The sequence below is a fragment of the Poromitra crassiceps genome, assembly GCF_964638095.1.
Source record: "Poromitra crassiceps genome assembly, chromosome: 23".
Taxonomy (NCBI): Eukaryota; Metazoa; Chordata; class Actinopteri; order Beryciformes; family Melamphaidae; genus Poromitra; species Poromitra crassiceps.
In genome coordinates, this window is record NC_139639.1 from 739,627 (window position 1) to 766,206 (window position 26,580).

Genomic DNA, 26,580 nt, shown 5'->3' on the forward strand with positions numbered 1-26,580 from the left:
TGCACCTGTGAACAAAGCGCACATCTAACATCTTCTGCTTAAATAAGACTGAGGTCAAAGAAAATGTGTTTTCATCATACATTTATTTATTATCATGTACAAATTGTATTCCGGTGGTACAAAGCTGTTGTAAGACTCCAGTGCTCACCCTCCTGTTGTCTTTATTGCAGTAAAAAAAGGAAATACCAGCATGAACAAAGAGTCAAGAGGTACTTTGGCAAATATCATAAAGTATGTTTGAAGAAGGCAAGCAGACACCTCGAGCAATGTGATGTGAGGGGAGAAAACGGCGCAAAAATATCAATGAGCGGCTTCAATCGACACTCATTATAAAAGAATAAAAATCCATAAAAATATTTATTTATTTTAAACAATACACACTTAAAATTTGTTGATAGAGGAAGAGCCTGGGTTTTCTTCCTTTCTTCACCATTTGACAACCTGCAAGGTATATACTCTCAGTATTTATGGCAATTGTGTGTGTGTGTGTGTGTGTGTGTGTGTGTGTGTGTGTGTGTGTGTGTGTGTATGAGAGCGTAGTTTTGTTTTGTATGAAATAAACTGCATGTATCATGCATGTATGTATACTGGTATAGCGACGCATGTCTGCAAATATGTTTATAGATTCCATTTCATATCCAAAAACTGTGACCCCATTCCTACCACTGACTCAAATGAATAAAAACAGTTGTGTGTGTGTGTGTGTGTGTGTGGGGGGGGACAACACAAAGACGTTTGGCAAGAACCATCATGGCGGCTCCAGAGAGATGAGGAGGACGTGGGTGAGCAATGAGTCAATGTGACGTAGCCTGCGAATATTATATCCTGTCTTTGTTCAGCTTGCAGGGTGTGACACCCACAACTCTGTCCTCGTAAAACCATCCATACCTCACAGGGAGGAGGATGGAGGAGACGGAGCAAGCAAGCGAGTAACGGAACAAGAGACAGAGAACCAAGTATAGTCGAGTAGTGAGATGTCTCGCTCGTAGTTGAGAGTGCCTTGTGGCTCCAGAGTGTCTCTGTTAGTCTCTCTGTGACAGGGCGACTGTTGGGTGATGGGGTGGGTTGGGGGTGTGGCGGGGTGGGGGAGAGGGGGTAGGGAGAGTGAAGATGGGAGGGTGGGGAGGTGGAGGGGTAAAATGGGACAGAGGGGAAACTCGACGTCACTTGTCCCCTCTTGTCTCATTTCAGAGGTATTGTTGTAAAAAGTGCAGCAACATTATCTCATAGTGCTCTCCGGACTCAGGGCAACGGATGCTGTGTCGCTCGTTAGGGTAGACCTGGAAAAATAAAAACACAGCAATCAATTAATAATCTCCTAAAACCTACCTTGACCTACGTAAGTGCACTACATGTACAGTATGTATCTTAATAACTTAATTAAACATCACACTGGCCTAAGCACTCAAAAGCATTCACTAGGCAGTAAGGTTGTATGCAATTTCAGACAGCCAGAGTTGAATATATCCAATAGCTTCTGTAAGATATTTGGAGTGCAAAATCTAACTTCATTCACATGTTACTGAGATATCAGTAAGACATCAGTTCAGAGATACTGTATGTCCAGAGATGTCTGAATCATTCTTAAGTAAATGATGTCAACCTGACATCGAGTGATGCTCTGTTGGCAAAACCAACAGAGATGTTGGTGCATTGTGGAGAGTTTGTGGCATTGACCTGAAGCTGGTAGGGCTTCCCAGCACGGATTATCTGTGACACGAGGAAATTGGTGTGGAAAAAGTGCACATTCTCATCTAGGAATCCATGGAGAATCAGCAAACGGTTGGGCCTAGAATGACAAGGGTTAAGACGGTTATACAATATTAAGGTATACACAGTGTCAGTACATTTCATGTTTATTATTCTTAAAATAACCTATGCTGCCCCAAACTGCACAAGTCATAGAACTTCATGTTCATTAATCTGGTGTTGATGAGAAAAGCCAAAGCCTTTCCTGATTGAGATCCATTTATACAAGTGAGAAAACTTGACTCTGAGAGCTGATTAACACTATGTAGCTGCAGGGACTCAGTGACTCACAGAGCTGATCAACACTCTGTAGCTGCAGGGACTCAGTGACTCACAGAGCTGATCAACACTATGTAGCTGCAGGGACTCAGTGACTCACAGAGCTGATCAACACTCTGTAGCTGCAGGGGCTCAGTGACTCACAGAGCTGATCAACACTATGTAGCTGCAGGGACTCAGTGACTCACAGAGCTGATCAACACTCTGTGTAGCTGCAGGGACTCAGTGACTCACAGAGCTGATCAACACTATGTAGCTGCAGGGACTCAGTGACTCACAGAGCTGATCAACACTCTGTGTAGCTGCAGGGACTCAGTGACTCACAGAGCTGATCAACACTCTGTGTAGCTGCAGGGACTCAGTGACTCACAGAGCTGATCAGCACTCTGTGTAGCTGCAGGGACTCAGTGACTCTCAGAGCTGATCAACACTCTGTGTAGCTGCAGGGACTCAGTGACTCTCTGAGAGCTGATCAGCACTCTGTGGCTTAACTTTACAATCCAAGAGCAGTGCTGCAACATGCCGTGTGTATGTGTAAAGCCCTCAGGGCCTCCGTCTCTAAAGCCTGCCATTATTGTTTTCACCTTTGCCACAGATTTGATTAACACACGGGGGGAAAAAAAGAAAATCACACCCAGGTGTTGAAGTAAGCGGTACAGGTTTAGGAGCAGTCATATGAGAAAATGTAATGGAAGCTTTGTGCAAAAGCTACCACCTCATTTCTGATGTGTGTTGTTTACCTGTACAAAAACAGTGACCTCTACGACCTTCCTATTCCTAGTTCACCGCCCCCTTCCCCTGCCCAAATTGTTCCCTTGGTATGTTAACCTCAGCCTGATTTCCACAGAATAGGAATGACAAAGACCTGTTTAGTGTTGAATTCCAAAATTGTTTCCTTGAAACATTAACGCCAAACTGATTTCCACAGAACATGAAGGAGTAAACCTGCAATCACGATCAAGCATGAAGAAATATCTATCCAGTTACTGAACACCATGTTTATGGTCGGGCCAAAGCCAAAATACCTATTGAAAATTTCACAAGTTGAAGACACTAAACTCAATTAAAGGAACAGCTCACCCTAAAATCCAAAATACATTATATTCCCTCTCACCTGTACTGCTATTTATCCATCTATATAGTTTTGTGTTACTTGCCTGAGTTTTGGAGATATCGGCCGCAGAGTTTCTGCCTTCTCTCCAATACAATGGAACTGGATGGCACTCGGCTTGTGGTGCTCAAAGTGCCAAAGAAATACATTTGATAAACTCAACAGCAATGTCTCTTTCCAGAAATCATGGCTCCATTACTCAAGATAATCCACAGACCTTGTTATGAGCAGTTTCATGGAGGAACTATTTTCTTTTGACCGAACTACACCTGCTAGCTGCTAGCTAGTTCCTACATGAGACTGCAAAATCAAATAGTTCCTCCATGAAACTGCTCACAACAAAGTCTGTGCATTATCTTGAGTAACCGGGTCATGATTTCTGGAAAGAGACAATGCTGTTGAGTTTTTCCAAATGTATTTTTTGGTGCTTTGAGCACTACAAGCCGAGTGCCATCCAGTTCCATTGTATTGGAGAGAAGGCAGACATCTCTGCGGCCGATATCTCCAAAACTCAGGCAAGCAACACAAAACGATATAGATGGATAAATAGCACTACAGGTGAGAGGGAATATATGTATTTTGAATTTTAGGGTGAGCTGTTCCTTTAAATCCCACTAGACTCTCACAGGCGCAAGAGTGAAACAGAGGAGCACAAATCAATATCATGTTTGTTTGTTTGTTTGAAATAGTGTCCTCTAGAGAGAGAGTGGCGTCAGCGGAGGACCAAAATGCAAGACTCATTAGCCAATGAACAGCCAGGAATGGGTCTCGCACTACTTTTGCATGCTAAAATAAAGCTGATAATGTACAATTTGATTCAAGGTGGGGAAAACCCTTTCAGAGTACAACACAAACTGTCTATTTTGCTGCAACTCGGCGGCAGTGCTGCTTAATCCAGGACCTTACTTCCTGGAACTCTTGAGAGTAAAAAACTGGTCCATTGGAGTGAATGGAGATGTCGTGACTCTTCTATCTACACGGCTCTGGTTTGAAACACGTCGAGCTGATGTGAGTGTGTGGTACTGACTCGCTGGGCAGCTTGTCCACGTGCAGCGCCACAGATCCCTCCTCGTAGCCCTGCTGGTTGTTCTCAGGCACGTCCATGTACCGCTCTGTGTAGCCCGTGTCGTACGCCATCCACACAGTCACCGGGGCGCCGGCAATAGCCACCTGGGAGGGACACACAACGTGGTCAGTTAGAGGCAATAGCCACCTGGGAGGGACACACAACGTGGTCAGTTAGAGGCAATAGCCACCTGGGAGGGACACACAACGTGGTCAGTTAGAACAGAATGGAAAATCAAGAAGAGAATGTAAATGGCAGAATGACCCAATAATATAGTACTGTTACAGGTCATTTTGGGCATCCGGATATCTGTATTTTGATTTTATGTGTCAACGACAGACATTGGATAAAAGAAAAAGAAAAACAAGTTATAGCTATGATGCTGTAAGAAAAGGGATCAAACTCTAGATATATTTATTGAATTAGGGCTTGTAGCACAAAAGCGTTATCCAACACAGACACCATGTGGCTGTAAGAGGCAACTGCACCACAAGTCCAGTTACAGGACTGACTGCATAATTTTCCAGGAACTATACAGTTAATTCTCAGTTCACCAACAGGGAACGGATTCTTGCACAACAGTCATCTAAGTTCATGGAAAATGCATTGACAGGTGACAGATGATATATAAACTACAGTGTTATTATTGGCTGAGAGGAGGCAGCAGAGAATGAAGTGAGTCTATAGCAAAAAGCAGGGAGGGCCGAAGGGCGATAAGCACTTTTCCTTCTTGATGGAAAACAGGAGTGTTACGGTCGTTTCACACCAAAGACGGAACGAAAAAAACAAAAATGCAGATATTCATGTTCAGGCCTTTCACGCCAACAGCGACATGAATAATCAAGCTCCAAGCATTCCATAGTGGAACTGGAGAAGGCAGATGGCAGCAGGTGGACGTATCGCACTGGCCAGGGGCTCCGGGAACCCACTCGCCTCCGCCTTGCCGAGCCGACTGTGGGGCACCGCTGCCCGGGGAGAGGGGCTCTCCGCTCCTCTGGTTCTCTCCCCTCGCCCACCTGGACAGCTGTGCATATTTGGAGAGCTGAGGTTGGTTTGTAATTGAGTTACATAACCATAAGCACTTGGTGCATTTTCATAATCGAGACATTATTGATTTCCCTCTGATCAAGTTTGTAGGTGTGATTTGTGTGCTAGGTCCTATGGTTACCAATATGCACAGACAATATTGCCAGCATGTAGCCGCATATCTAGTCGTCACTCCACCACGGGATCTTTGCCTACTACACTATATTTTATTGGTTGGCATGTTGTGCATCCGAGATGCGCAGAAATCGATCTGCACTGCGAAATGATTCACATCTGGTCTGGAAAGACCTTTAGCCTCCTCACCTTGAAGACGTTGGGTCTCTGGATGAGGCCCATGAGGGAGAGGAAGCCACCGTAGGACCAGCCGTGGATGGCGACACGGCTCAGGTCCACAAAGTTAAACCTCTCCGCCACATACTGCAGCCCCTCCACCTGGTCTTCAATCTCCACCTGGCCCTGAAGAGGAGCCACACACACATTTAGGACATCATAATGTTTCACTAGATGGACCTATGATCCAAGTCATTTTTTGTTATTTATTTCACGTAACCACAGAGGGGAAAACGTCTTTACGTCTTTTGCACTCTTTCTTTTACCATTTTGTTTTTCAGCGCTCCTTCAAATTCCAGGCCCCTCTGACAGGATCCCCTCCCATCAATCACAACCACAGCGTAGCCCAGAGAGGCCAGCGTGTTCAGACGGAGGTACTTCATCCCCTTGAAGGAGTTGTTCACCAGCTGGACCTGGGGACACGCACACACTCTTATATTAACCAGCTGGACCTGGGGACACGCACACACTCTCACCAAGTCTTCTTGTATCCAAACAGCAATACAGGTTTCTTTTTTTCCAGATTTTTTTTATCCCATTTTTATCCCCCATTTAGTGCTAATTTAATTTATTTATCCTGGTTGCTACTCCACCCTCTGCCGATCTGGGGAGAGCCGAAACTGGCTCCATGCTTCCTCTGAGACATGGGCAGTTAGCCAGCCGCTTCTTTTCACCTGACAGGGGAAGCTTCACCGGTAGGACATAGCACGTGGGAGGTTCACGCTATTCCAACCAGTTCCCATCCTTCCGAACAGGCGCCCTCAACGACCAGAGGAGGAACCACATTAGTAACCAGGATATTGTGTTTTGGTGAAGGGGTTCCTATATGAAGGAAACCCCCGGGAGGCACGGGGAGAACATGCAAACTCCACACAGAAAGGCCCTTTTGACGACCCCACCCGGGCGATGGGCACTCGAGGACATGCGGACGGGCACGCATTCCTTCAGCGTTCACAGCGTCCCAGGTGGGAATCGTAATACAGGTTTCTAACCTCCATTTAGTGAATACAGAAGGATCTCAGTTGCCATAATGACACTTCAATGAGACATACCACCATTATTATGACCACATTATAGACGTTGTGGAGACCGTTTTAACCAACCAACCTGTGGGCCTCCGTACACGAAGAGGACAGTAGGGTGTTTCCTGCCAGGTTGCAGGTTGTGAGGCTTGTACACCATCCCATACAGCTGGAAGCCCGACTTCCCTGGGAAGTGGAAGATCTCTGGCGGATTATAATCTCCTGGGCAACCTGGAAGACACGCAAACAAAACGTGTTTCTTCTAACTCAGTGGTTAGGCATGGCGGCGAAAACAGCCGTGCTAAAACAGCCGTCAACTTTGAAACTAATCGCTCACGATGACGTACGTGGCTGAGCAGCACATCCAGGATCGTCTGGAGGACGCCAATGTAGATCGACCTGACTGTCCTTGATCTAATCAAAGCCAGACTTCAACTTTCCCCCCGACAGAGTTGGCTCTATTGATTGTTCCAAAAATAACCTTCACACGCCATCTTCGGAGCTGTTTTCTTCCGTTTTCATGTTTTGTCCGCTTGCAGCTCAGCAGCTGCACCTATCTGGCCTGGATGTGCGCGCTTGTTCCTGTCTGAAACCTTCACATTTGGCCAGACCATCGAGTTTATGGCAAAGTCAAAGAGCCCAATTATGTAAATACAGACTGATTCATTTTGATGAGTCTGCGGTTAAAAGAGGGAACCGAGTCCCGAGTTACCAAGCGTCAGCCAGGTCTCACTCCCACTCAAGCTTAATTTATACTTATTAGAAAGTGTCGCTCAGCACATGGTCACAGACGAAAAAGAAAGTGTCGCTCATGGTGTTGCATTTATACTTCAGTGAACGTTCGCTTCTGTTTAACGGTCACGTGACACTCGAACGCTATTAAATGCTGACAGCCAAGAGAAGAGAGGGAACGCACAGTGAAACCACGTCGGAGGCAAGATGTAACGTACTTGACTGCAGCCGCATATAAACGACACACAACTCACCTCCTCTCTCTCTCTGGGAAATGCACAATGTTCTTTGTGATTTTCACGAAGTCATAGATCAAGGACAGGCTGATAAAAATAGCGGAGACACGTTCATTCATTTCAATCGAGTGAAAACCAAAACAAGGAAGTCAAACGCATGCCGTCTATATAGCCAATCAGACTTGCGCGATACTGTGACGTAGTCAGCGACACTAGACATTTCACCAGGTAGCAGACACTGCTCGCAGACACTTGAAAGTGTCGACTCAAGTCCTCATTTCTGTCGGCGACCGTTTCAAAAGTGTCGGCAGACGAAGCATAAATTGGGCTTCAGTGTGTGGAATTAACTTGTTGCTTCATCTGCCAAGGACTGGTAAGCTAAGCTTAAACAACAACAACAAAAACAACGCCAGACCTGCCAAGAATAATTTTCAGTCAAAAATAATTATAATATATATTTTCCATAGAAATATGTATCCCACCCACTTGCTTATAGAATGAGGTACTGAGTGTTAATTTCAAGCTTGCTCACTCACTTACATACAATAGATGACATCATTAATTCATCACGAAGCAACAGAACTTTATATAAGTGAGGAATTCAAGAGTTATTGTCTCAAAGAATTAACTGGCCAGCGTGGCCAGTGAACTTTAGTGATTTAGACACCAACGATACATTTCACCAGCCCTTGATGGATGTTAATGTTGGCCCCAGCTCCCACTCTTATTAAACTGCGCCAAGACTGCAGAACGTTTAACTGTCTGGAACAAAAATTCCATTTCACAGATGAAATCTTTGGTCCTTAATGGTTTTCTGTTACAGTACCTTGCAGGCCTGGCAGGAACAATTCAATAACATTGTGTGCCCATGGGGGAGCCACAAAGAGCCATTTCTTACTTACATGAGGACCACAAGGTAGTGATAGATACTTTCTATATGCTACCAACTAGGGACGGTGTATCATAATAAGCCCGTTGTAGCTTTGTTAAGTCCTACTGTATGTTATTATTTTCGATGCATTCCAAAGCCACAAATATCATAAAGGGTCCAGGAGTAGTGCCTCCCATACACCAGAATTAATTTACTGATGTTTTTACCATTTAGTTTGTTTAGTTTGTTATATAGAATAAACAAAAATTTTGTTGAACATTAATCTTATTTTTTCCCCAAACAAACATATACTGGTATATTTCAAGCTCCCTTTTGCTGCTATGTTTGGAACGATTGTGAGAAGTCGTTTTGGCTCGAGACACTTTGATTTAGCACTGAGCTTGTGGGAGGGTTAGGGTTAGCTGTAGCTCTAATTCAATGACGCATCTGTGCTGGCGGTGAGCACTTGGTAACCCACCCTAATGCAATAATAGGGGATGTTTCCATCAGATCCTGTTTAAAAAGGTAGCAGGTTTCCTCACCTGGTGATTCCATCATGCTGGCCCAGAACTCCGGCACCATGTGCAGCGGGTCACCTTCTGAGCCCGTCAGCTTGTAGACGTGAACACAAGGGGGCGTGCTCACATTACTGTAGTGGCTGACAAACATGTCAAAGTTCTGCACAGAGTGAGAGGAGGGGAAGGGGGGGGGGGGGGAGAGGACCACAAAAAATATTAGCGGTATAAAGAATACCAGTGGTTTGGACCAATCAGCATCCAAGGAAGGAGGAGGCGGTCCTAAATGGTTGTAGTTAGCCTGTGATAGACAGATGCTTCATCCAATCACCCGCCAAGTATTTTTTGAAAGTGCCTGCCCCTTTTTAACCGGATTCCAAGATCAAATTCTTAGGATATAAGCTAAGTAGTCTTCAATCCAAGCGTTATTTTTGGAACCGCCCGTTCACTGAATCACTGCCGTGGACCACCCGTTATCCAAATCACACAAATCACCCTGACGTTATATGAAGTCATTGTTTTCCAATAGTGCCAAGCAAACCTAGACCAGCTGCTCACACGGTATGACACCCGCTTGCCAAGCAAACCTAGAGCAGCTGGTCACACGGTAGGACAGGGAGTTGGACACAGTCAAGGTCTGGCCAGGCCTCCTCCTCTACCTCACCCACTCATGTTGCGATGCTTCAGCGGCACGCTCTGACTCAGTGATCAGACGAGGACGAGATAACTGTCTAATTAATAGATGTGCAGTATACCGTACCGTTCAATCTACTACACTCGGGCCAATCAGGAGTACAGAGCAAGTTAAATATATATTTTGTGAATCACTGTTTGTTTTTTTCTCCTCCTCATAAATACGTTTTCTTATTTTTTGTTTCACGTTTGCAGGATGAGCCGACATGCAGACAGACAGATAAATAAATAAACTGTTGGGTGGGTGGATAGATGGATGGACTGACTGAATGTGAATACTAGCTTACATGCATTTGTGGATGAGCAGAAAAAGCAGGTCTTTACCTGGCTAACGGAGCAGCTATGAGAGAATCCAGGCTTGGTGAGTCTGACCACGTCTCCAGGCGACTCGTAGCTGGCCACGTACAGGTGGTGCTCCAGAGGAGTGTCCCTGGTGCCCTGGAAATACACCAGCTTTGTCGCCTCGTTCACCCAGATCTAGCAAGAGAGAGGAGGGGGGGGGAGAAAACAGAGAAAGATGGAATTGAGACCAGGAAATAAGAGAATAGGAAAAGGACAGACTATTTTAAGTGACCATCACTAGATTTAAGGATGTAAAAACATGCATGGGGCCAGAAGGGATAAGGTACTATAAAAGGAAGATCAGAAAATATAATGAAAACTATTGAAACGTCCAGAAAACACATGTCAGCTGACTTCTTAAGTTCGACATGATAACAACGACAACAACAAAATTGCTCAGTCGCCATTTGGAAAACAGACCACTGAGCTGTTTCAAATTAGGATATTCAAAAGTGTACGAGGTGCTTTAATTTGCTCAATTCTGCATAACAGTTGAATCAAACACATCAAACACAACAGGGACGCATAACGGTTGCCACAGAATGACAGTAGAGGGCTGAGGTGACAAAAATGTAGGGATGCACCGCAAAATTCAGGGTCGATCAAGGGGGGTCATGGCCTTGTTAGGGGAAACACTGCCTTGTATCGGGGGGGGGGGTGTCATGGCCTTAGGGGAAACACTGCCTTGTATCCATCCAGCTTTGACTAACCTTGGATCCATGTCTTGCCAGCACTTCCCACTCCCCACTGGTCAAAGTCACCTCCTCCTTGATTGCACATTTGAAGTCTCCTGGAAAAGACAGATACCAGAATCAACATGCACCTTGACATACCAAACACTGTGTCATAGATCCTAAGATCAAATAGCATTAGCTTGTCATAAATGACAGAACAATGCTTATTGGGATGGATACTTTGACATCGATGCAGAGGCGTGTCCCGGTCTCTTACCCTCCATGTGTTGGTAATCTCCTGGCCAGTGGAAGCAGGCGGGTTGTAACAGGGATGTGATTTTATACAGATGGCTGAAGCCTGTTTTAGACTCATTTACCCAAATGAACGTGAACTCATCTTCTGTCGTTTGAATAAATGGATAGAAAATATCGTGAACCTGTGGAAGAGGGGGAGAAACAATCAATAACTACCGAGGTAAAATACTACGTACTCCAAAGATATTACAAACTGTACATCTCTTCTCATGTTTTGGTCACAAATCAAAATCTTTTTTGACTACAACCAAGACATAAATGAGTCCCTACATGCTTTCCTCACAAACAATAATCCCAGTCCCTTTCTTTAACCCCACCACCACCACCACCACCACCACCACGAACATCATTTCTGCTCAAAACTATTTGTGACTATGACATCACTACTCTTTTTTGTTAAATCATATATAAGACATGGGATTAATCATAATCGAATAATTCTCCCAAGTTCTCTTCCCCACGAACAGGTGCCTCAACCGACCAGAGTAGGCACTAGTGCAGCGGGAAGCCGGAAGTACCGCTGCCGGGAATGGCGGTGGTAGGAGAGTGCTTTCACCTCTACCCAGATGCCCGGCTGATAAAAATGGTGTTTATACCGTCTTCCCCAAAATGTTATACTTATAACATTATATACTTACTATATACTATACTTACACTATATACTATATACTTACACCCTTTCAAATTGTGTGGCGTTGTTAGTACAACGTCTGGGTAAAATGCATCATTTCAATCGGTGATCGGTCAATCACACAATCACACTCTTCAAAATCACTTTTTCCCCCCCTTTTTAACACTTATGCCCCCTCTCTGCTTCTCTCCTTTATCAGGTTGAAGAAAGACATTTGCTCTCACATTGATCCAGACGTCGGTGGTCTCCTCATAGATGATGTATGGCTGTGTGTTGCTGGGCAGCGCCTCCAGGCTGTCCTGTCTCTGAGCTGGCTCATCTGTGACCGGGATGAAGAGTGCTGGAGGCAGCAGGGCCAGCTGCAGTTTCCTCTGACTACGGTCCAGCAGGACTGCCCAGCCACTAGGGGGAGACAGAGACGACACAACACTCATGTTGTGTTCAAGCCAACTTGGAACGCAGAGAGAGAAAAAACGAGCTCCGACTTGTTAAAAATTAATTGAACTGTTGTCGAATTTGGAATTGCATGTCGAAAATTCTGAGCTCTCAGATGATACCTGAATTTGCGACCTGCAATTCGGAGTGATTTTAACAAGTCGCTTGTTTTTTCCCAGTTCTGAGTTGTCTCGCAATGATGTCGGAAGTCGGAAATCTCAGAGTTGAAACCTCAGAGTTCCGAGTTGTTTTGAACACGGTATCAGAAGGCTGCTTCATACTGAAAGGCTTTAACCATAGACTTTATTATTACGCTGCTCAATTTATCCGTTTCTGTGATACTCCACAGACCACAGTGCTAATGCCATGAGGCCAGGCACCATCAACAAGATGCAAATTCAGTCAGCCAGGGGTGAGACAACTCACTCCTCTACACCGGTGTGCAACCCAACTTGGTTTACAGCACTTTTTAATAGAAAGCCTTTTCTACAAATCATATCTGTTGCTATTAAGCAACATCACAAAACAAATAAGTTATATTATTGGCTAAATGTAACTTATGAATCATCTTCACACCTTAACTGCATATTTTCACACAAAAATCACACAATTCTCACTTATCATCACCTCAAAAGCATCGTGGGACTTAGAGAATCTATACTTGTTAAATTATAGATTTTGAGATTGCACTGGCCATAACAAACCCCACTTTGCCCCGCTGTGCAAAGGTGGCTATTCAATGTTAATTAGACTACGGTAAGTGTTTACTTGCTTCTGAGAAATGAAAATAGCATCAGTTCATGCCATACAAATCAAATGAGAGAAAACCATGCCATTAAAAACAAAGCAATGCATCAAAAGCAATGCACCTCTATTCATATCACAATATTAATGATGATTATTATTTATTTTTGCATGGGAGTCAGACACTCACTATTTCCCGTCACTTGTCCATCCGGCCCTGGCGATGTATTCTGTGCCGGGAAACAGGGAGGTGAAGGGAACCACCAGCTCTTTGTCTTGCGTGTTCATAATCTGTAGGGACACACACACGGACACACACACACACTTTAGGGATGCCTAAGGTATTCTGGAGAAGGGAGAGAGACGAGGAGAGGTGGTAAAAGGCTCTTACTCGTCCTTGATGGTCTGTCTTGATCTCTACCAGTTTAAGGGTGGCTTGGGGATTTTTGCTACCTGTCAATGAAGGAAGGATGTCAAATTGTTTAATAGGTTACAATCAGATCCAATTTACTGTTCTGAGCTTAGAGCTTCCAGTAGGCGATTTAGAGATATGGTTTCTCACCTCCACAATTTGTGTATAAGAATAACTGCGCGCGAGTGTGTGTCTGCGTGTGTGTGTGTGTGTGTGTGTGTGTGTGTGGTATGAGGATGCGCACACCTGTACGGGGATATCTATATGCGTCTGCCTTGCGCTCTTCCAGTGCCGGCGATGGAACATGAATAATCTCTACTTCCGTCTCGTCCACCTCTTCATACAACAGGTACATGCTCTTCCCTCCATCAGGGTCTGACAATGGAAGCAGGGGGGAAAAGACACAATGTAACGAGCGTGACACAGAAAAGAGCGTAAGCACAACCCAAAAAAAACTCCTCTCCAGTGAATCATGCTGCCAGAAAGCTTAATAATTCAGTGCAATGTGGGTTTACCAAATAGCCAAACCTTTGTATTATAAGTATTCATAAATGACAGTGTCCAATGACAACAGTTCATTATGACACAGAGTGAAGACACACGTCATAATGTCTGTTAACTCATTGAATGCCATGGACGTCCTTCGACGTCCAATTAAATAGTGACGTAGAATGCCACGGACGTCCTTCGACGTCCAATGCGTTTTTTGACGGTGGGACGTCGATCAAAGTCTTCCGCAGCTCCTGTACAACTATAGTAGCTATTGGAGGTGTATAACCTATTTTACGGACTCATTAGGTGGCGACAGTGCTTGCTCGGTGCAGTCCAGATTAGAGACAGGTCCGAGAAACAGCCTAAAAGCCGTGGATCAAAGACAACCCGATGCATGCTCCCAGAGCCATTTGCTCTGTCGCGGGAGCTGACATTGGCTCCGAACAGGAGTCAATCCGCGCTCACAACTGAGCCCCTCTGTCCCTGTCTGTCTGTCTGTCTGTCTGTATAGTTTCTCCACCCGATTAGCAGACAGGAAAGCAGCCCCTGACGCCAAACCATTCAGCAATCCGGGTTGGCTCTTCCCTGCTGTGGCGCTGAGAGCCGACAGCAGCACACAAACGCAACACTCCGAAAATATAATGGTTGCGTGAGGCTGTGTGCAGTGTGGGGAGGAGTTTACGGGGGGAGGGGGGGAGGGGGGTGGTGCACGCAGGGCATCACACAACAACTACGTCACTACATCAGAAAATATTATCTTCAGACTCAGTGAATGTGCTTGAAATGCTGCATTTCACAAAAGGCGGATTATCTCAGCTAATAATTTGAAAAGCCTGAAAACGCTGAAAACAACCTATCTTCTCCGGCTCATAACTAAAGAACGGAAAATGGTATCAATAAACTTTTTTTTGCTGATGATACAATAGAGCCAGCTCGTTCTTGTGCGTGTTCGGTGTTTACATAGTAATATCACACAATATTCTGTGGGCCTCGAGAAATCACTGAAAACGCTCTGAAAACTCTGGCACTGGGAGCATCCGTTCTCCAAAAGTGGCTGGCACTGAATGAGTTAACACATTCAGTGCCAGCGACGCCATATGGCGTCATTAGAAATTTACCGTACAGTGCCAGCGACGCCAAATGGCGTCATAACTCGATTTTTTTTTTTTGACGGGGGGGTGTCGATCTATGCCTCTTACATCGCCTCTTACAATATTCAGAGGTATTGAATGTGTCTAACCTATTTTACAGAACCCTTAGGTGGCGACAGCGCTCTCCAGATGAGAGAACGTGGAGTGAAACACACAGAAGAAGTCATTGGGGGGAAGGAAATCGCATCGCATCCGTCCGTATGCAGCGGCTTCATTGAAGCAACGTTTAGCTGTGCCCCTGCAGCAGCCAATCTGCTATCACAATTGAGCACCTCGATGTCCGCTGCAACAGCCTCCGTGTCCGCTGCAACACATGATCAGCCGTGGATTTGTTATTATTCTCAACTCGAAGCATGGGAGCTGGTACACGCGGCTGTAAAAAAGCAGGATCTAGCAGACTTTTTCAGTGCTGAGCACAGGCAGAGAAAACGAGAAAACAGCAGAGCAGAGAGATACTCCTCCCACAACGGGGGGGGGGGGGGGAGGAGGAGGGGGGGAGGTGGGCACGCAGAGCCAAGTACACAACACAGACCCAGACAGCAGGACAGGGTTGGCAAACGCAAGCCAGAATATCCGATGCCCACCAGCAGCAAAAGATCAGCAAGAAGCTGCAACCAGCAGCGCATGCAGGCGCCAGCGCTGCTGGTTTCAGCTAAAAATATTATTCTTCCAAACAAAATTCCCTTGCCTTCACTGTTTTATTGAAGGAAATTATTTTTGAGGTGTGACTACATCAGAAAATTAGCTTCAGAGTCAGTGATGTGCTTGAAATGTTTAATTTCACAAAAGGCTCATTATCTCAGCTCGTAGAAAAAAAGCTCTTTTTTTCGTTCAATCAAGCTATCTTCTCCGGCTCATAACTAAAGAACGGAAAATGGGATCAATAAACTTTTTTTTGCAGGTGATAGAAGAGAGTCTCATCGTTATTTGTGCGTGTTCAGTGTTTACATAGTAATTATTAAAGAAATTATATGACTGTTTTAAAATGCATTGCGGCCTATGTGGCACAGCAAGCAACCTTTTGCCCAAGGGCCGTGGCACTGAAAGTGTTAAGAGTGTGTAAAAATCTTTTTTTAGTTTTGGTGTGTGGGTGCAGCCATTTCTATGGCATAGTTTAAACAGTATGTCATTGGTTTAACTCCTGTGTCTTCCATATTTTAGAGGTAACGGAAAGCAGATATACACTCAACCCTCACAATTTAAATGATGCAAAACAAAACAAAACAAAAAATATATATATATTTAGAATGCTCAGGGACCAAATCAAAGCATGCAATTAAATGGTAATAATACTTTTTAATGAGGCAGCTATGCTCAAATGAGTGTGCGTCTATCTGATGTACAAACGACTGACCTTCTACTGCTGAGGGGCTCCACCAATAGCCGGTGAAACGGTCAAACTCTTCCTGGATGACAAATGTTGCTACACCCGCAGACTTGGGGTCCTCCTTGACATTATCCATACCTGGAACAGAAGGTATAGATGGCGTCAACAGGGTAAACAAGCTGTAAAAGATTTCTAAAAAGGAGATAATAGATGTCTTCTATAAAGTGACTACAATTACAACTCAAAATATTTTTCTTTTCATGCAGTGTGAAATGGGATCCTGATGAAAGAGGCAAGCAGAACTGGAATCATCCAATAGCAAAACCAAACAAATCTATTCCACCATTCATTTCCCCATTAACCCATTGATACCTGATGCAGCATTTGAGTGTATATCCCTCATTTGTGTGTGTATCCCTTTAAGACCCTTAAAGGGATACACACACAAATGCTGCATCAGGTATCAATGGGTTAACACTGAATCTCCTAAAATAGCATAATAAGGGATTGGAAACAAAGCCAGAGCCTTCAGACCTTTGTGGCAGTAGGTGAGCCTCCTCTCCTCGCCTGTCTTGATGTTGGCCATCCACAGGTCATTGTTGTTGATGAAGGCTATGAAGTGGGGGTCCCCGGGGCAGATCTTGGGGTCCATGCGAGTGCCTGAGCACTGGCTCTTGATCTCCACAGGCTTTAAAGGGGCAGACTGCTAAAACCAACACATGAGAAGATGTCAAACCCAATTTCATACAAACATGGTCGTCTGAATGCACCAAATGGCCCCTTCCCTGCTTCTTACACCCCCTACTTGGGGCCCCTTTGCTCGGACCACACCCATTTTCAAACTCAGCCTTCATAGATTTCCATTGAGCTACATTGTGATCCAAACTACACGTCAGGTTTCGTGACTGCATCTTGAACGGTTGTGGTTGTGGCGCTATCCTGTTGACAACATCTGTTCACAGACATAAAAGCACCTGGCAAAGTATCCAAAACCACTTCTGTGGTACTTCCTGCTACATGAGGTGTCTCTAGGACCACATTTTGCCTTGATGACACACAGACTCACAAGATGAAAACAATGCCAGCCACATGCTGTCACGGCTGCTAACAAGATCAGACTTGGCACATCGATCAGACCTCCCCCTTCTTACTAAGGCAGAGAATTTACCAAATGGTAGACAAAATAACAGCAATAGCACCTGAAAAAGCACCTTATTAACTTGGAAGTAGGTACATCAAAATGGCAAAAGCAGACATAAGTGAGTCATATTAAGTCGAATGACATTTTATATGTATGTATCACTTTTACCTGACAATCACCCATTTTTTCCCTGTGACTTTTCAAAGCAACAGGAAGCAGCCCACAGATTTTCAAACAGGCCAAATAGTCAGTGGCTTAATTGCATGTGCATCTGTCACAAGAACTGCAACAATGTTTCACCTGGTAAGCCTAACGTGCTTAACGGTCTCAAAACATGACAAAATATACCACATTCAGACAAACTGCATCAGCAAACAGTGGTCGTCGTAAAATTGCTGCTCAACAAGATAGACAGAAGCAGGATAACTGCTACATAAAACTACAGCCTCAGAATGACTACAGAATTGAATGAACACCTCTGTGACAGTCTCGACAAAAACTGTAGTAACGTCATGAGCTTCACCAAGCTGGTATTTATAGCACAGCTGCCACTTGGAAACCACTTGCATCCAAGGACTTGGTGTAAGGAGCATCAAACCTGGTTACATGATCTGATGAGTTGTCCTTCACCACACATTGTGATGATGGGTTTACATTAAGAAAAAGGCGAGTCAAACGACGCATTCAAACCACAATGTCCATAACTGTTAAACATGGTGGCTGATCTGTAATGGTATTAAAAGACATTTGATACTACAAAAGAATTGATTTAGGACTATGAACTGCAAACCAACATTATGCAGCAGACGAAAACGTCCATTCATTCTGTCCAAATTGAATGGCCTACACTACACAGAGTCAAAGAAAGCATATGTACTGTGTACTGTGCAAATCGTTAAGACTCACAGCGATAAGCAGCAAGAGCACAGCTGGCATCAGACCTGCTTGGTAACGTCCTGTGTTTCTCCAATTCTTGCTGAATTAATTAATGCACCTTTTTCACTTCCCACCCAATTCACCCATTTTGTGTCTAAAAGGCAGGAAGTAACACAGGTGCAAGCAGAACATGAATGAGGGTTTCCAACTTCCAATCCATTTGGCGATCCAGTGCCGGGGCCCTGGTTAATGTTCTGCTTGCACCTGTGTTACTTCCTGCCTTTTAGACACAAAACGGGTGAATTGGGTGGGAAGTGAAAAGGGCTAATAGCCAGTGGGGCGACGCGGTGACACTGACCTAATGGGTGTATTTCAAAAGTACCAGTTACACAGGAATCCTGAGCTGGCTGCCAGGAGTATACAGTATGGGCTTCTAAACCCGAGGACAAAGAAGAGCAAAGGACTCACGATGAAGCCATTGTTGCCTCCGTCCTGGCAGTAGAAGAGGCTGTTGCTGGCCTGGAAGAGGAACAGGCCCGTCTGGGCGTGGTAGTCATAGGAGGTGATGCCAAACGCCCCCAGACGTTTACGCTCTCTCAGCAGCTCCTCCTCTCGCGAGTAGGCTCCCTGGTGCGGTGTGGCCTGTGAGGAGGGATGAGAAGAGGGGTTGAAATCAGACATACAATATAGAATGAATTCAGATATTGTTTTTATACAATTTTCAAATGTAAATAAGGGTTAGCCTCATTCTCCTTACTGTGCTTTATCAGGGTAGGAAATTAGCGGGGGCTCGGGGCAAAATGCCCCTAAAAGAAAAATCTAGAATGCCCCTTGGAATTAGGATGACGGGGGCTTTTAAAAGCCCCCATAAAATAAAGTGTTTAATACTTGTATTTGAACATTGTTCTGTATTTGCAAAGCGTGACTCGAAAATGGCCAACTAGGCATCCGTACAACCTCCGCCCCTCCAGCATCATTCACCTCAGTGACAGGCCAGCACAAGTTAGCTGGCCAGCTAGTTCACTCATGTTTTTGCCAAGTACATTGATAACATGCCAGAGAATCAGGCAAGGATCAAGGAAATGGGGATCTTTAACTGCGATTGTTTATGAACTTTTAGAAATAAAATATGCTTGGATAAGAGTCATTGATTGGTCTGTCATGCTACATACAGTAGATGCAACTAAAGTATTTCCCAACATTTGAAATATATTTGACAGGGGCAAAAATAGCCCTCATTTAGAAAAGTTAATTTCCTACCCTGGCTGTATGTAATATGATCCGCCGCCCCAAGTTCATATAAAGGTTGTACTTGTACAAACATTCCTCTCATAGCTTCTAAAAGCCTTTCTCAAACTTTCACGTTTCAGAGCATACCTCAGGGACTAGCCACAAATTTCCCTGCTCCGCCTCCAGGGATTATACTTATCTCACTCAGAGTGAAACCTGCTTTACAGTCAAACTAGAAAAAAAAGTCAGCCAAGTGCCCAACAACTTGAGAGAAACTGTCCTATGTTTAGTCATTGTAAGGCAGCAGCAGAAAGAGACTGTCCTATGTTTAGTCATTGTAAGGCAGCAGCAGAAAGAAACTGTCCTATGTTTAGTCATGGTAAGGCAGGAGCAGAAAGAAACTGTCCTATGTTTAGTCATTGTAAGGCAGGAGCAGAAAGAAACTGTCCTATGTTTAGTCATTGTAAGGCAGGAGCAGAAAGAAACTGTCCTATGTTTAGTCATGGTAAGGCAGGAGCAGAAAGAAACTGTCCTATGTTTAGTCATTGTAAGGCAGGAGCAGAAAGAAACTGTCCTATGTTTAGTCATTGTAAGGCAGGAGCAGAAAGAAACTGTCCTATGTTTAGTCATTGTAAGGCAGGAGCAGAAAGAAACTGTCCTATGTTTAGTCATTGTAAGGCAGCAGCAGAAAGAAACTGTCCTATGTTTAGTCATTGTAAGGCAGCAGCAGAAAGAAACTGTCCTATGTTTAGTCATTGTAAGGCAGCAGCAGAAAGAAACTGTCCTATGTTTAGTCATTGTAAGGCAGGAGCAGAAAGAAACTGTCCTATGTTTAGTCATGGTAAGGCAGGAGCAGAAAGAAACTGTCCTATGTTTAGTCATTGTAAGGCAGGAGCAGAAAGAAACTGTCCTATGTTTAGTCATTGTAAGGCAGGAGCAGAAAGAAACTGTCCTATGTTTAGTCATTGTAAGGCAGGAGCAGAAATAAACTGTCCTATGTTTAGTCATTGTAAGGCAGGAGCTATGTTTAGTCATGGTAAGGCAGGAGCAGAAAGAGACTGTCCTATGTTTAGTCATTGTAAGGCAGGAGCTATGTTTAGTCATTGTAAGGCAGGAGCAGAAAGAGACTGTCCTATGTTTAGTCATTGTAAGGCAGGAGCAGAAAGAAACTGTCCTATGTTTAGTCATTGTAAGGCAGGAGCAGAAAGAAACTGTCCTATGTTTAGTCATTGTAAGGCAGGAGCAGAAAGAAACTGTCCTATGTTTAGTCATGGTAAGGCAGGAGCAGAAAGAAACTGTCCTATGTTTAGTCATTGTAAGGCAGGAGCAGAAAGAAACTGTCCTATGTTTAGTCATTGTAAGGCAGGAGCAGAAAGAAACTGTCCTATGTTTAGTCATTGTAAGGCAGGAGCAGAAAGAAACTGTCCTATGTTTAGTCATTGTAAGGCAGGAGCAGAAAGAAACTGTCCTATGTTTAGTCATGGTAAGGCAGGAGCTATGTTTAGTCATTGTAAGGCAGGAGCAGAAAGAAACTGTCCTATGTTTAGTCATTGTAAGGCAGGAGCAGAAAGAAACTGTCCTATGTTTAGTCATTGTAAGGCAGGAGCAGAAAGAAACTGTCCTATGTTTAGTCATTGTAAGGCAGGAGCAGAAAGAAACTGTCCTATGTTTAGTCATGGTAAGGCAGGAGCAGAAAGAAACTGTCCTATGTTTAGTCATTGTAAGGCAGGAGCAGAAATAAACTGTCCTATGTTTAGTCATGGTAAGGCAGGAGCAGAAAGAAACTGTCCTATGTTTAGTCATGGTAAGGCAGGAGCAGAAAGAAACTGTCCTATGTTTAGTCATGGTAAGGCAGGAGCAGAAAGAAACTGTCCTATGTTTAGTCATTGTAAGGCAGGAGCAGAAAGAGAGAGGATATGTTTAGTCATTGTAAGGCAGCAGCAGAAAGAGAGAGGATATGTTTAGTCATTGTAAGGCAGCAGCAGAAAGAGAGAGGATATGTTTAGTCATTGTAAGGCAGCAGCAGAAAGAGAGAGGATATGTTTAGTCATTGTAAGGCAGCAGCAGAAAGAGAGAGGATATGTTTAGTCATGGTAAGGCAGGAGCTATGTTTAGTCATGGTAAGGCAGGAGCTATGTTTAGTCATGGTAAGGCAGGAGCTATGTTTAGTCATTGTAAGGCAGGAGATATGTTTAGTCATGGTAAGGCAGGAGCTATGTTTAGTCATTGTAAGGCAGGAGATATGTTTAGTCATGGTAAGGCAGGAGCAGAAAGAGAGAGGAGGTTCACCTGGAAGTGATCCAGCATCTGTTTCCATGACAACACTAACAGGGCCTCTTTCCGGACCTTCTTGGGGATTTCGGAGTAGAGTAGTGAGTTCTCTCTGCTTCCATAAGGCATTCCTGATCAGCACAAAGGAAAGAGGTGAAGACAACACGTCTTCAACAACAACAACAACAACAACAACAACAACAACAACAACAACAACAACAACAACAACAACAACAACAACAACAATGACAACAACAACAAGTGACTTGTAGCTGGAAGAGGAGAAATTAAACACAGGCATTGTTCTCGTGTCATGAGGCAGCCATATTTGACTGCCTTGAACAGTGGACATGATTGGGATCAGGTGGCGGGGGGGAGGGGTGTAAATAGCAAATGCAAATCACGAGTTGTCAAAGGGGATCTCATGTGCCATCAACGGCGAGCGAGAGTCATCTTACCGAGGTAGTACAAGCGATGGGAGTGGGGACCGTTCTCATCCTTCTTCAGCACAAACTGGAAGTCGTGCGGGGCCTTGTTGGCGATCATGCCCGAGTACTTCCTGCTACAGTGGATGATGTCGCGGAGGCCGTCCCAGGAGTGCTTCTCCACGTAGAACTGAGAGGGGACTTCCTCCATCTCCACCACCTCTGTGCTGTCCGAAATGCCGTCCACTGCCGTCATGCTCACTGCCACACAGCTGCGCGGTGACATTAAACACGTAAACATACACTCGCACGTTTCTTTCATCGTGGCATCGTGTTCATTTAAACTATGTGCCGAGTCGACATCTATCAAAGAGGAGATCGTTCAATTCTCAGCATGAAAAATGGTTTAAAAATGCATGAGCAGGTATGATACTCTACCTTTTCCAGATACCCTCTGTATTGTCAGAAAGCTTGGCCTTCTTGACTCTATGCATTCACTGGTCAACACACTTCACTCAGACTCTTCAACCTATGAACAGAGACAAAGTCGAGTACGTCTAGGATCATTCAAAAATCAAAAAATATTTCACACAAGATGGTGTGATGACTGTTGAGGGCATCTGGATTCTGAATTATGGATGTTATAATGGACACACTCAACCTGTGCATTAAATTATGAGCCTCCTTGTTTTACTGATAATCTCAACAATATTCATAAGCGGGGATAGAATCTACAGATCAATGTGTGCTGCACTCAATTGTTTTAATCAAGCCTCAAACTAACAAGAACAGGTCAAAACCTAGTATATGGCACGACCGTGTATGGCTGTGTGACGTGCCATGGACGACCAATGGTCATCACTCAGTCAATCTAACCTGCGTCACCAGGCTCTCTCTGTGTGTTACAGTGTTATCGTTCCCCCATCGAAAGATGGTTTTATAGAGAGCCAAAGTCACGCCCACTTCCCGGTTTAGGCATACGCAGGGGAGCCATTCGTCCGCCATTATTTTTTCCATCTACATTTCATGTACCGGAGTCCAATTCCTTGCATGTGTACTGTACATACTTGGCCAATAAAGCTGATTCTGATTCTAAAATGTTTCAAAAAAATTGTTTTCCTTGGTCAAACAAAGTGATTCAGCTATATTTGGAATCGCGAGAACATAAAACATTTCACTCAGACCTAAACTTAAAAACAAAACGTCGTCGTTGAATCGCTTAGTTTGACCAAGTAAAACAAGCATTTTACTAAATGTAGATGGAAAAAAGAATGCGGGATGAATGGCTCTGGTGCGTCTGCCTAAACCCGGAAGTGGGCATGACTTTGGCTCTCTAATCTCTATGGTGTTAGTTCATTTTATTTTTGTGTATTAGCTATGCAGCTAGTTAACTCGCATCACATTTATTTACTATGACGCCCTGTGTTTCCAGAGCAGAATTATTTTCTTTTTTGGAGCAGAGAAAGGTTTTGCATCCGCCGGATCTGCAACGGCCGTTTCTGCACCCGTTCTACTATGAATCACCTCATTCAATGGTAAGGAATTGCTTCAAAATTTCCCCATTCGATGGGGTGGAGTTGTACAATCTCTACAACCCAGTTTCCCTGGGGTTGTAGAGATTACTTGCAAAACCCCATTTAATGGGTAGGATTCGGGGGTTGTACAGATTACTTGCAAAACCTCATTTAATGGATAGGATTCTCCATTGGCTCTTCTCTCAACCACCCTGCCCACCTCTGCAGGCATGGGGAGGGTCTGCTTGGACCCCTGTGTCCTTAGGTTTAGGCATGGGAGAGGTTAGGTTTAGGGTTAGGGGTGGGAGAGGTTAGGTTTAGGCATGGGGGGTGGGAGAGGTTAGGTTTAGGGTTAGGGGTGGGAGAGGTTAGGTTTAGGCATGGGGGGTGGGAGAGGTTAGGTTTAGGCATGGGGGGTGGGAGAGGTTAGGTTTAGGGTTAGGGGTGGGAGAGGTTAGGTTTAGGCAGGGGGTGGGAGAGGTTAGGTTTAGGCATGGGGGTGGGAGAGGTTAGGGTTAGGGGGTGGGAGAGGTTAGGGTCTGGGTTAGGATTAGGCATGGGGCATGGGAGAGGCTTGGAGGGGTCTCCGGAGACGACCCCCGAGGGTCTCGAACCCTCCGTTCGGCCCCCAGACCTTCCATTCGGCCCGCAGACCCCCCGAAGTGACCCCAGGACCTCCACAGGGTCCTGCGGCCCACCCAGGCCTCGGAGACCCCAGGTTTATCCATTGAATGGGGTTTTGCAAGTAATCTCTACAACCCAGAGAAACTGGGTTGTAGAGCTGTCCATTGAATGGGGTTTTGCAAGTAATCTCTACAACCCAGAGAAACTGGGTTGTAGAGATTGTACAACTCCACCCCATCGAATGGGGACATTTTGAAGCAATTCATTTCCATTGAATGAGGTGATTCATAGTTACCGGATGACCAGATGCCAAGCAGACAGTCATCAGTCAATCAGTCATACTTAATTGTCATTTTAACATGTGGACTTGGACACATTCAGGTGTGGACTTCAGAACTACTACAAACAAATGTTACTGAGGAGCTTTATTCCTGTTGACTCTCAGTCTCTTACATATTGTCTTTGGGAGCACAGAAACCGGATCAAATTGTTCTGTTTCTGTTCAGGTTTCTAATAGTAAAAATCTGGTTTCACAGACATCCTGATGTCTCAGCAGGCTAAGGCATGTAACAATGTCCTGGGTTTATCCCGACAAAGGACCTTCATCGCAGTCTGTCATCTCCCTCATGACATGAAATGACGTCATTACATCAAATAAACAGCATAAATGCAAAAAAAATGGGTGGAAAAGAAGACGTTTTCAGAGCCCCAGTGAAGGAAGACTGCAGAGGTTAAGGAAATACTCAATATTCCCTCCTTGAAATCTGCATATTATAGGAATGGAGGAAACCCTTATTAGCCCAAATATGGTAGAAGCTGCTACAGTATTTCCTACAGATGTGTCGCAAAAAGCAGTGGAAACACGCAACAGACAGAGTTTTTCATCATGTTATGGTGTTGGCTTTAGAAATATATTTGTGGTGGCCTCTGATATTGTGGTGAGCTGCCACATAAAAATACTGAGCTCACGGTAAGCAACAGAAGTTGGAACACTATCAATGGTTGGAACACTCATTGAAGGCAACAACACTAAAAGTATGTTGATGGTGATGTAATGCCTTAGTTAACGCTCACCTAAAGCCCTTTGTAAAAAATCACCAGCCCCATGAAGAGTCGAGTCAACAGTAGGCTATTACAGAGAGGCCAAGCTGTCAACTAACTGAGACCTGACAGAGACAACTGGGTGAGGACCGGACTGAGAGGGATTTATGAATGTGGAATACAATACCCAAAAATAAAGTGACAATTCATCTGGAAAACAGGAAGTTAAACTATCCTGCTGACTCTATCCTCTGACAAAAAGGTCCCACTAATATTCGCCTTTAATTCAACATGACCGTGTCTTATTGTGTCAAATAACACATGAACTAAACGCCAACTTATACCCATTGTAGGCCCAATTGGATAGTTCCCAATGTTTAGTGGATTTCTTGTTAGCAGCAAGCTAGCGAGTTAACGTTGTGTGGGTGCGGAACGAAATAGGGTGAACTCGTAAAGGAGCGGTCCCGTTCATGTTAACAGTTCGCTAGCTTTAACACACCGAATCTTTGTTCTCGAATTTCAGCTAGACAGTCCAGTCACTCACCCTGGCAGAAACACCGGCAAATATCTTTGACGTTTATACAGTTCCCATTTCGTATTGGAACAGGTTCGAGTTTTGTCATTAAACTAAACTCGAACCTGTTACAATGTAACATCAAACTATATCAATGTAGAATTAGAACACAAAGCTTGGTTGGTAAGATATATTGTGACATGACAGCTCTCCTGTCAATTTCGCTTTCCAGCTAGCTAGCTAATATTAACCTGGCTAAAAACTAGCTAGCAGCTAGCTAATGGCTACTGGTTTCCTTTAAAAACAGACACTTAGGCGAGGGTCCGTAATAAACAAGCCAGAGTAGGGGAAATACTTACCAATCTGGCCACTGTTTCTTTTACCAACAGTCCTAAGCTTTACTAGCTTGGCGTCAATAAACAAATGTTGGGAGCGCTAAAGGTTGTATCCATGGCCCAGGGTGGCCAGACGCTAAATGTAGCTTGCTTTCAGATCGGAGAGAAACAGGAGGAACCTTCCTTCACCCTGCTGGCTGACGCATCGGCACTTTTTCAGGGCCGCACTGCCGCTCCAGGGTGCAGGCAGTGCTCCGCAGTATGTGGCAACACATTTCATCATAATAAAGTGTTGAGATCAAGAATTTATGACTTAAACTTAATATATTGTGTGTGTGCAATAGTTTGCTTAAGGTACCTTACTGCTCATCTTCCCTTCTGCAATTTGGTAAATTGTCAAAAGCGATTAAACAAAATAATAGTGACCAACTCTGT

General features: G+C 44.4%; 1 protein-coding gene across 2 annotated transcripts; it reads right to left on the reverse strand.

Annotated features, from left to right (window-relative positions):
* Window positions 1-115: 115 nt before the first annotated feature.
* Window positions 116-26,300, reverse strand: LOC310796910 (dipeptidyl peptidase 9). Of its 2 annotated transcripts, none has more exons than XM_083659158.1 (21): window positions 26,170-26,300; window positions 22,556-22,646; window positions 22,151-22,389; window positions 21,711-21,823; window positions 18,660-18,833; window positions 16,709-16,877; window positions 16,202-16,312; window positions 13,451-13,579; window positions 13,184-13,245; window positions 12,983-13,083; window positions 11,838-12,015; window positions 10,945-11,104; window positions 10,704-10,783; window positions 9,976-10,128; window positions 8,986-9,121; window positions 6,690-6,835; window positions 5,849-5,995; window positions 5,556-5,708; window positions 4,167-4,309; window positions 1,678-1,789; window positions 116-1,280 (listed from the first exon to the last, which is right to left on the reverse strand). In XM_083659158.1, the coding sequence occupies exons 2-21, from the start codon at window positions 22,609-22,611 to the stop codon at window positions 1,188-1,190; spliced, it is 2,655 nt and encodes an 884-aa protein (XP_083515284.1). In that variant the 5' UTR covers window positions 22,612-22,646; window positions 26,170-26,300; the 3' UTR covers window positions 116-1,187. The 2 variants fall into 2 exon arrangements, with proteins under 2 accessions (XP_083515284.1, XP_083515283.1); XM_083659157.1 differs by having other exon boundaries at window positions 16,709-16,880.
* Between the last annotated feature and the right edge of the window lie 280 nt (window positions 26,301-26,580).